An 11,988-nucleotide genomic window follows, 5' to 3' on the forward strand; every position below is an offset into this window, starting at 1 on the left:
TGTACAATATATGTTTGTGTATTCATAATTTGGTGGTCTGATTGAAAGGGCTTTTGCGCAAGAAATTAAATATTGTTAAACAATAACCATTGTTACCATACTTTTCTTTCAATAGTAATTTATTTGTTATTTTAATAAAAATATTGTTCTTTTCTACGTATCATTTAGGATAATATTATCTGTTTAAAACTTCTAACCACATTTTTCAAAATTATAAATACACAGTCAAAAGGGTTAAGAATCTCATAAAATAAAACGAGAAAATAAATGTAATAATAATTTAATATCACAAACATAGCCATTATGTTTGCGCAGTTATAAATACTATTTGAACTATACAAATAATGATTAAGTCATAAATACACTGGCTCTGTACTTTACAATAATATTATATAATTAACAGCTCTATTAAAGCTAGTCATATTTCTGTAACAGCAATATAAATAGTTAACAAAGAATTCGAGTTATACTAAAATGAAACTAGGAATTATAATGTACAAATTAAATTATTTGTTAGCAGCCTCAACCGCTCCACCGCGACCGCTCCACACAACATCGAGAGAACATTCGTCTATTAAATATAATGAATCCACAGATGCGACATTCAACTAAATAATTTACTATCGACAATCAAGTTTGGTGGAATGAAATTAATATTATCTACTAATAATTTCTACATACAAATGTAATTTAAACTAAAATGAAAGTACGAAATAAATAAATTACCTTGACTAGGACATCGGAAAATTTAGAATTAAGCTGCCTCGTTATTAGCTGCCAGTTATTCAATCAATAAATAATACGATTTAATCCATAACTATTTACAAATACATAAAGGAACTAATTCGCTCTAGACCGAAATGGCAATGTAATGGCAAATTCATTCACTATCAACAAGTGGTGCGTAACTAGAGATTCTGGGCCAAAACCGAATACTGTTTATGTCAACATAAATAAAAGCACCAATAATAATTAAGTAGACAGCCCAAGAACAATTATACATCATTACAAATCGTGGCAGACGCACCGCAAACCAGTTGCGGTACAGTACTACCAAAAAATAAGTTCCGGGACGTTACCGCCCAGCTCACGTCGTTCTCGTACAACTTTAGCCAATAGCTACGTCCACGTTGCATTCGACTAATTCCCTATCACTGGCAACATCGCTCAGTGAGCTCGACCCACGAGCAACCGATGCAACTTATGTTTGTGGTAATACTGTTTTAATACTATCTAGTAGAAGCGTTTTCAATCCTGTAGCGAGTCAACGTCGTACATCTTCTGGAAGACTTGGGCGAGGTATTCTAAGTAGTGCAGAGTGTCGCGGTATACGAGAAACGCATTACCAATGTTGTTCTTCATGTCTGGTACTTCGGAGTCTGGTAATGCTGGGATCTTTAGGTTACGTGATAGCATTAGCTCCTGTAACAAGAGAGAAACTAACATTAATATTTATTTTTCTTTTTATTCTATATCAACAAAAACAAACTATTTATTATATCAATTATTGTGACTCCAAGTATTTTAAGAAATTTAATTACATTTTTATCAATGAATGACACAAAATTTTCAAGGATGAAGTGGTACTATACTTACATTGAATAAACAGAGCACTGCCCGAATGTCGTGCATGGACTGCGTGATGTTTTGCTTCAAACTGGCATCCGAAGAGATGTGATCGTTGAGACCCTCTTTGCTAATGTAGTACAACCCAGCGACAACCATCTTCAAGCCTTTGTACATTGACGGCAGCTCAATATCGATTTTTTTCTGTTGAGAAAGAAATGAGCGATTAATATAGAATAATGTTTATATAAAGATTTTCATCGTTTTACGCCAATGAATATTGCTCTTCGAAAAATCATCATACAATCTATTTAAAAAATGATGAATGTTCTTTTAAATGTGCATTAACAGCATATGCTTTGCGGCAATTTAAATCTTTTTATCAGTCCCAAATTTGAGGATCGCGATTGTGATCAAAGCGAGCACGTTGCGAAACCATTGTGTTCTCACGTAAACGATAGTCGGCTGACAACAGTGAGTGCCACCGACGATGTCGATTCTTTGAAATCGATTGAAAAACACATACGGATGCACGTTTTTGGCATCAGCGAATTCGCCGCCCTTCGATTATAAAACAATCAAACTGCGTTCGTTAAGTAACCGAGTTTGTTTTGACGATAATTTAAGATTTATCGCAATTATATCTCATTTAAGGCATTGAAACAAGTCAATTAAAGTATACGTACCATTAAATCTCCCAAATATTGTTCGGACATTGGCTGATAAGCGATGTTGTCTTTGGGAAGTCCATCTTTAATATCATTTTCTAACCAGTCAAAATTTCTTAACCACTCCGTCCCACTCCACTCCTTAAGTAACGCGTCATATGATTGAAAACTATGTAGTTTTACCTGCAACAAAAAGAAGAAAACATTTAGAATAAATGAATAATAATAGATATGTAATATATAAATATATATTTAATGTCTTGTGACGAGACAATATTTTCATAGTTCTAAACGTTCATGTATCGCACCGACACAACCTACACAAGTGCGGAAAGATTAGTAACGACAGAAATTGCTTTACGTGGAATAAATCATTATCCGTTTATAGTGTCCACAATCCTCGTTCAAAACTGATATTAAAAGTTATTGCAGTATAAATGTCCATATTCATTCTAACTAAAGATATTTTATTTTTACAAAAGGGATGCGCAAAGGCATCGTGCGGATAAGTAATAGAATAAAGATTTCTTATATGAATTTGCCATGTGATGGGTCCTAGAGAGACCCCATAGCCTGGTTCCCGTGTGAGTGAATCAGCGTCGTCACGGCACAGTCCCGTTGTTCTTTGAATGATAAAAATAGAAGCGCTAGTAAGTACGCGTTGATTGACTTTCATGGAAAAGACGATTGAACGGAAGATGAGCTCGCAGCGGTTTCCTCTAGGATCCATATAAATAAGGTTCGCATGTTCTTCTCGCAGTCATCTCTGTGAATTTCTTTGTGAGGCTACTTGACCAATGTAACTTTCGTCGTTTGGGGGATATAATGTAAGTAGAGTTTGTGTGCTTGTTGAAGTATTATATTAATGATTTCTTTAATCGTAGTACGTAAAAATAAATAAGATTAAATCATACATGAATAGTAGAGATGAACAATATAGAAAGGAGTATTTTAAAGTTTTAAAAGTATTTTGATTGGTCATATTATGGGTCAGCCAAGGTCGTGTGAAAGATAAGATCGAAACAGGAGGTCTGTCCACTACCGCCGACACGTCACGTAACAAAACCGTTTCAACATTAAAATTTGACACTACGAACCCAACATACGTGACCGACCAATACACATCCAATTGCAACCATATTGCAAAAGCACAGAGTTCACTATACCGTAACACGGGAAGCAGATGCAACTTGATTTGATAAAAATTTTGTGTCCCTTTAAATTTCAGCGATTAATGTAAAACATTATTGCGTAACAATAAGGCTGATTAAGCGTATACAAATCGTGTCGAACAACCGAAAATTATTGTATTGTGAAAGATTTTATCTGTAAGTTGTCGCAATTTTGATAAACAGTTATTTGTTTCCCAAAAACTATTGACGAAACAATGTTACCTAATTATAGAGGATTGTCATGATTTTTTTTTGTTATTTTTGGTGCTTTGCAAATTTTTGCCTTTTATAAATTTGATGTATATTGTCATTTAAACAAAGGCATCTTCTTCTTTTAATAAACTAAAAAATGCAACTGTGCTATCATCATCACGAGAGGAATGTGTCGTGTTGACAATTAAGTACCTGAGTAGTTGAGCACTAAGACGCAGGTGTTCGTCCGGTACGTCATATACAAAACCTTGGACGCCATAAACATTATATTTTGGAGCATTATCTGATTTTAAATTTTGAATGAAATGCAATAATAATCCAAATTATTATCAACGAATAACGTAGAGTATGTTTTTATAAACATTATTTGATAGGTAATTGAACTATGTGTATTCAGGTAATTAATTAATAAATCTTCCAGTGAGTTTTTGAATTTTAGCTACTATAAATAAAGCATTTATAAAAATAACTTTAAATTGGCACTTGTATGCAACACTGCATTCGCAGGTCCCGTGGGTGGGCATCATCTAAGAAATTTGACGACTTAGCATCCGGATACTTAGCTTGAAACATCGGAAGCTTATCAAATAAACATGCACCCACACATACGCGCAACATGATATATGTACAGCACACGTGCGCACACGTATACATCGCCGCAGACAGCCTGTCGCCCGTGTGAACAACGCTATCGCACTAAGTATGTACATATTGTATGTAATGTAATGTATAATTCAATGTTTATATATCGAGAAACGTTACGGCATGATAAGCGTCGCAGATGAACTCCGTCCGCGCTCGCGTCGCCCGATCGTCTCACGTTGCATTTTTAAAGCAAAGAATGTTGCCTCTCGACACACGTTGATGAATATCAAAGTAATTCAACCATCAAAATATGATGCGATAATTTGACACCGACGTGGTCAAAAAGCACGAGTGTTGTGGCATATTCACACGGTGGCCGGTGCGGAGTCACACAGTACCGGTAGGGTTCGTTGAATTTGTTATTGCGTTCTCAGTACAGCGCGGCCAGTTATTTAAAAGGAATGGGCTGACGACAGATATGATAACTCGAGTAATTTGGATATTGCGCTCTATATGTCACACGGTACCTTTTCCTGTTACATTTTTTAATTCTTTGTCATGAAACGTATTTTAAATTTTGAATCACACATAAATTAGTAATGTAACAGTTTATTAAAGACATACCTACATTTGCAGCCAAAGCCAAAAAAAAAAACGAGTATACGAACGTCCTTGTAAATGGCACAATCAGATCGTGCCAAAGCTTTGTCTAAATCGCAATAAATATGATACATTAGTAGCGAATGACCGACATTAAGGGGAGAGACAGAAAAAAATCGTCGGGCAGGTGTGTCGTGCAATACTAATGCGCAATCAGTATTCGATGCGTATGCGCACCGTCCTGTACTTCGTTCCGGCTACTGTGCGTCGATAATGTCATTTTACGACGGGGAGGCAGCAGTGAGCGGACAGGACGTCGCCGTCGTTACGACCGGCGAACCTATTACAAATGCTACCATACCTCATACGCGAACGTCACTCGCCACAGCTGGACTCGACGAAACGATGCTCATTCATTGTTCCCTTTCCATTGACTGTTCGACATTCAATCATTCTCTGTTATTATCAATTGTTGTCGAAATGTATTCGCCCGCACTTACATCGGATGTCACAATTTATTACCATGGTAGAAGGTCATCCATAAATGATTCGAGGCGCGACGGCGACATCACATTATTGCTCGTTGATCGGGCCACCTTACTTCCGATTCGGAAATATTATATTCTCGGGATTATAATGATTGAATTGTCTCATTGAAGATTCTTATTACTCGACGTTCGGTCGTAAAAATTCCTGAATGCAAATTCGATCGTCATCGCTTCGGAGAGCGTGAAGGTAATATGTAATTTTTTGGGTGTAAACGTAATTGGGGGTTTTAAAATGCGTTCGAAATGAAAGTCTGTCGATGTGGCCGATTTGGCGTCAAATAAATGCAGTGCAAAAATATAATTAAAAGGGAGGAAGCGGCAGCGGCCGGACGTACAGAGGCGAAACCGGCGGCGCCCGCGCCGATGCAATCTCTCTTCCACGCCATCCGACGCGGTGAGAAAATGGCGCTAAAATCGTGCACGTAAGGAATCGTTAATGGTTCCAAATTTTGGAGAAATTTTCAAGCAAATCCCGTGTTACATATCAATATATTTTTATAGAAGAAAACACACTGCTTATAGCGAAAGTACCGTCGAGCACATGCAGATTCAATCATAACTTTGTTGAATCACATTAAGCCCTAAAGGTATGTACGATGTCCTTAGTTTAGTATTATTGGTATTGGTTGGTCACAGGCTGCGTCCGTTCATTTAGCGCTACGCGGCGGGCATAACGATGCGAATACTACGTTGCAGTTGTCTCGTCACTCGCAACCACCGTCAATGAAAATAGAAAAAAATATTATAAAACATAATGATACTCACAAATTTGTCTTTGTACTTTGATGTCGACTCGAGGGCGTTTCTTGCTTGTGACGCAACAAGTTTTGCGAATTTTGCTGAGTATTTTGACGTTTTGGTCTGAAAAATTATTAAAAAATTAAAATTTGATACAAAATTTGCTTTATATTAATTATCTTAGATTATTTAAATTCATGCACTCAATAAACAATATTGTTCAATTTTGATAAGAAAATTGTACAATTTGACTCTATTGCAATTAAATTAAACTTATACCTACATCAGAGGCATAATCACAAGGGTTTCCCCAGAGGCTGTTCTCCTCTGTGGAAGATCTACGTTGTCTGTCCATAATGCGTTTGTGAGGTGCTGCCGTCGACTGCGGTGAGAGTCCACCCACCAGGAGAACAAGGCAAACTGCTGCACAGACGTTGACGTATCCTGTAAGAATAAAAATTCAATTATTATTATTTTTAACCAGAAATAGTTCTGGGAATATTTTTCATGAGAGGTATATATAGCATTGCTCTTTCGTAATAAAGTAAGTACATATATATTATACGAGGAAAAGTAGAAGCTCTAGTAATAAAACGAATATATGAGCTTCGGCTAATTGAAAACGAACAACTTTCTTTTGCATCTCGTCAATGGATCGGAGCACTTGTTCCGTATGCGGCACGCACGGTGCTATCGATTATGGTAATCGTTGAACATCCGATGAATAAATACATCGCGGCCCAGAGGTGGACAGCCTTTGCTAATTGTCCGGTGAACTTGCGTGAATCACTAATGCGGTACAATTTAACGGTGGTCGCTGCGCACCGGACATTCTTCCGATATCAGCATGACTTTATTTTTTTATCAAATAGAAAAAAGACTATATTCTTAAACGTGTTCTAATTTTATCGAGTTAAGTAAATATTACCTAATATCTTACAAAAAGTAGAAGTAGAAGTAAATTTGTGTATCCAAATAAATGTATGTATTTGTAAGTTGTTAATGTTGAGTAATAGGTACCAGAAAAAATAGCATATTAATTAATTCAAATATTTGCATAAATGACAAATTTGTGTGCAGCGCAGTCAATGACCTTCATTGCGATATTTTTTTGCGAAAATATTGTATAATTAGGTAATAATGGGGCATTTTGGCGTTACTCATTGATGCCTTCTTATTTACTCTTACTGTTTTGACTCAATGTGTGATTCATATGTGTTATGTCTGCTTTAGTGACTAACGCTACAAAACTTTAAGTTATTTTATAGTAAAGTAAACTATTTACTATGTTATGAAATTATTACCATAACATAATATGACATTACCTACCTATAACGGTTTGAAGAAAAGCTTTCCAAGGGCGCAAGTATTTTAAAAACAACCCAAATGCATAACGAATCGTCGATCGTGTAAAATTGTACGAGTTTTTTATTTATTATTTTTACCTCTCGTTAGCGAGTTTTGTGGCGATTTTGTTGTTTAGCCTGCGGCCTCCGCGGCGGCCAAATAAAAGAAAATTATAGTTATAGGGAGCTTCGCCGCTTATTATTTAACTAAGCTCCGAACGGAACCCGATTATCACACGCCCCTTTAAGATAAAAAGAAATCGCAATATATTCCTTTTCACTTTTTTAATGATGGCGCAAATGAATCGCCGCAATGTTAACAGAGCCTTAACTAGACGTGATTTAGTTATAGATGCCACATCACTTAATTGATACAATAACAAGATTGTTACAGTTGGAACACAAAAGGCCACCGCAAAGGCGGAGCCGGGCAATAACGATCATGTCAAAAGAAGGCCCGACACACAATACGCGTTAAACACACGATCATAACATTTTATTAGTGCGCCGGTCAAAAGCAAGCAACCGCAGCTCACCGCCGACAAAAGTTCACCAAAAAAAAATAACAGGTCAGCTCGTAAAAAGATGTAGAGCCGTTGATCGTTACGACATCTTATAATTTTGAGACCCTTCCATCATCAAAATGCTTAAATAATTCACGTCTAATCTCTTTTTAATCAAAGCGGCGCATGTATTTGGATCGTCCATGATGCTGTGTGTACATTAAGTACATTACGATACTTTGCACGAAATTTTGCCAAAAAACAAAAAGAAAATTTGAGTCGGTTAAATGAATTATCAGATTCCAATAGTATCTCGTTTAAAGGATCAGTAATTATTATGTTAAAAAAATATAAATGGACAATGAGGAGACTCGATCGAATTCCTTAGCCCATTGAAGATCTGACCGACCATAAAAACCGTAGATACCTACACGTAGGTAATACACAGGTTATAAGGGGGCATAAAAAAGTAGGGACCGCGTCGGAGGTCGGCCTGACTACCCGAGAAACAAAGAATTCGTTTATTTTTTAACAGCTCGTTCGTACACAAAAGGAGGCTTCGCGGCACGAAAAACGACCCAAACGAGAGTACCTTGTTAACCTTTTTAAAAAGAAATCGCGCGTCTGCTAACTAGAATTTTGACTCCAAAACCGAGAAGTGCGCACCTCGGTTCGCCGGCCGTGGAAGGCGCCTGCGCAATTATTATGTAAATATAGGACATCAACTTTCCATGCGAGCTGCAACTAATTAATTATGGTTTTATAAAAAGTACAACCGTTTAGGGCGTTAGCGTTACGTAAATTCGTTTACATGAGACAAAGAAAATGCATTAAATTAACATTAAATTGGGTTTTAAATTGAGATCGGCCGTTCCTCATTTTGTTCGAAATGGTTAACAAGCGAAGTGCTCGTAAAATTTGACTGCGCATAATAAGACAAATTATCGCATGAAGTCGCGCGTGGCGGTGCTTATCATACGGTTACCGGTGATGCTCATTATCAACTTATAATCACTAAACGGTAATATACCCTCAGCGAGGTAGATTGACCCGATCGCGAAAACATGACACGACGAAAATTTTCATCAAATTAATTTAATAACATACCCGCCTTCACAATTTGCTGAGTAAATTTGTACTCTCAAATTATGTGTCGCTGAGGAGCGCGTTCTTATTTTTTTCTTAATTATTAATTAGTCGAGAATCGAGATGAAAGAAAACATCTAACCTGTACGGAGCTGTGTATGTGTGACTTTGTAATTATAATTATTGTCGTGTCTCTCTGGAATAACTGTCACTAATTGTCGCAGCGGGTAAATGAAGAGGGGTTTGTTTGAAAATGTAGCTAATGACGTAATCGCAGGCTTAATGATGCAGACATAGTTCATGAAATCGAGCGGCGATTCAACACCGCTATTAAACTATCAACAAGGACTTTTTCTCGTTTACAGAAATGCCACTGTTTTTATTGCGCGTTGTAATTAGATTTCTCAAGTATGTAACTTAGTTTAATAGGTAGGCACTTTGAAGGCACAATAAAAATATTTTTTCTCTAAAAGCTTGCCATTATAAAACATATTTGCTCTTTATAATGTTATAATTTAAATATTATTTTGTGCCAACTAAGTAGTATTATTATACAATTTATAAGGATTGCATTATTTCACAAAATTCATGTAAAATAATGCAATTTCGTCTAATTTATAAAAAAAAATGTAGACATTCTTTATAGTTGATTAGTATTAAAAATTAAAATAAAACATGAATTTTTGAAACGAGCCGCATTTTTTGTTTGTGAACCGTTTACATTTTTTATCATTTTCTCGATTAATTTTTAACGGGACATAACCTAATCTAGGGATTAGAAGGGTTTTTCTTGCGGATATAAATTGGGTTTTTCAAGACAAGTCACTCACGACACTATAGTTTATAGGAGTGAATTGCAATATTTTTATCAATTGTTATTTACTACATATTAGAAGTTAGCTTCCGGGAAACTAGAAATATTTAGTTAATTTACATCTCTCTACATTTTTTCCTTTTCATACTTTAAGTAGTTAAATAAATATTTAATTGTTTCTTTTCAATGTAATAAAATGATTAAGTAACTGAATTCTTTAAATATCACTAAAATTACTTGATGATGATAATATGGCGGTAGAGTTTCATATCAAGATTATTAACAACAATTATTGTTAGCGAAAATAAATTTGCTAATTGCTATTATGTATTATTATATCACAAATATACCTACCTATTTAAATAGTAGCTTTTACAATGAGTAGGTAGTGTATTTATAATAATTACTTATTACTTATTTATTTTTATTAACCAAATTACATTTTGTGTAACATATTGGATTAGCTCGTTTTATCTTATGATAATTATATGTGATCATTTATAATGATATCAGAAAACGTTACGAATAAATCACAGAAGTTATTCAATTTGAACATATATAATATGCAATTTAATTAAGTAGAATGATTACATGTCAAATCGGATTTATTTTAAAGCGTGACATTTAAATAATTTCTTGACCCTATATAGAGTGCAGTCAAGCAAAGTGAGTACTAATTACGAAACAGCCCCCTCCAAAGTACAGACATAACTGTACGACTGTTAAAGGATAGAAACATTTAGTCAGGTATGTCATTCCGGTAACAGTACGTTGGTTTAATTGCAGTTTAAGCCTAGTTAGTTACGTCTCTCTTCATGTTTAACATTGTAGAGAGTGAGCCGAGTTTTTGTGCATTATGAATTAATAAGCTCGCTCAGATTTTAGCGATACTACACACCTAGAGTTGCTGCGTTGTCTAATTACGGATATTTACACTATACATAGAGTTATGATATTCAATACACTGTCTTATTAATGCTAAGATAAGATTTATGTGGTACATCCCCGCGATGTTTACATTTAAGTTTGACAAAGCTTTCCTGAGCGTTAATACGTGGACTTCCATTATTAGATTAAATTTAATAATTCTAAAAGTTCAAACTTATTTTATGGAAAATAATTAAAAAGGAAAATAATAAATATAGGGGGTTAACTAGTAATAAAATAAGCTTACTGCTTCTGGCGATACTCGATCTGTAGGGTCGACATCTGTCCACTAAATCACTATCACAGTCACTATTTTGGCTATACGATCTGGTCCTAGAGCATTGTTCACAATCTGTCGGTCTATGTACGGGGCCCGGGAAGGACCGGGGACACGCGGGGCGGGCGCAACAGGTGTCTGACACATCCATCTTTAATCTAACTATCACAGTGCCGGCTTGTCTGAATGACGCGAAGCACGGGATCTTAGTATAATCCATAACCATCGATCGCAATTGACATCCCCAAAATTGATGTCACACGCGTCGTGTCAGGTGAGCGACTAAATGAAATGGTGTGACGGCGCGTATGATAAAGCCTAGTACTCAGAGCACATGGTTTGGCTTGGTGGGGCGAGGGAGAGCGAATAGCGTTTGGGGTTCTCCTGCGACGGCCAATGATGGCCAGTAAAACGTCGAAAGGCGGGTCTCGTTCCCACCCAGCCGAGAGTACCTCTATGTAGAGGTCCGGGTCAACGGTAGATAGGGGTTGAAGTTTTTCGCGCGTAGGAATATTTCGATGTGAAATACCGTGCCTTGCATTGACGTCATATGCGTTTCATTAGAATACGATACTTTCACCTCCTTGATATTTGATTATAAATTTTTATGAGTCATTTAAAATTAACGCAACATTTTTTATTTCACATTGTCTATTGTCTTTTTGTATTAATAATTAATATAAAGTACCTTTCGTATTTATTGAGATCTTCAATAAGAGCGAAATTTAGGCGTTTTATAATTGATAAAAATTCTAAATATAAAAAATGAACTTAGGTATACATGTATAATGCATATAAAAAGTATATAATTTATTATAGGTATTATATAATATTTATATCATAGTCATCAAACAATTTCCCTAAAAATTATTGTTTTATAATAATTACATATTTAGATCGACATCTGCTAAAAGTTCAGTTATTTTATTTCAGTTTGACTCACAT

The 11,988-nt window shown here is 35.6% G+C and overlaps 1 protein-coding gene across 1 annotated transcript; it reads right to left on the reverse strand.

The window, feature by feature from the left end:
* Nucleotides 1-264: 264 nt before the first annotated feature.
* Nucleotides 265-11,310, reverse strand: LOC123696922. Its single transcript, XM_045643312.1, has 6 exons — nt 11,014-11,310; nt 6,374-6,534; nt 6,118-6,213; nt 2,253-2,417; nt 1,597-1,770; nt 265-1,422 (listed from the first exon to the last, which is right to left on the reverse strand). Exons 1-6 carry the CDS (start codon nt 11,267-11,269, stop codon nt 1,249-1,251), a joined length of 1,026 nt encoding a protein of 341 aa, XP_045499268.1. The 5' UTR covers nt 11,270-11,310; the 3' UTR covers nt 265-1,248.
* Between the last annotated feature and the right edge of the window lie 678 nt (nt 11,311-11,988).

The sequence above is a fragment of the Colias croceus genome, chromosome 13 (genome assembly GCF_905220415.1).
Source record: "Colias croceus chromosome 13, ilColCroc2.1".
NCBI classification, from domain to species: domain Eukaryota; kingdom Metazoa; phylum Arthropoda; class Insecta; order Lepidoptera; family Pieridae; genus Colias; species Colias croceus.

What these genes read in the sequence shown, in the direction of transcription:
- LOC123696922 (XM_045643312.1), bottom strand. Translation starts at nt 11,269, where the DNA reads ATGGTTATGGATTATACTAAGATCCCGTGCTTCGCGTCATTCAGACAA. An exon ending in AATATTTGGGAGATTTAATG is followed by an intron (nt 1,771 to 2,252) that starts GTACGTATACTT and finishes CTTTCTCAACAG; the next exon opens with AAAAAAATCGATATTGAGCT. An exon ending in CAGTGCTCTGTTTATTCAAT is followed by an intron (nt 1,423 to 1,596) that starts GTAAGTATAGTA and finishes CTCTTGTTACAG; the next exon opens with GAGCTAATGCTATCACGTAA.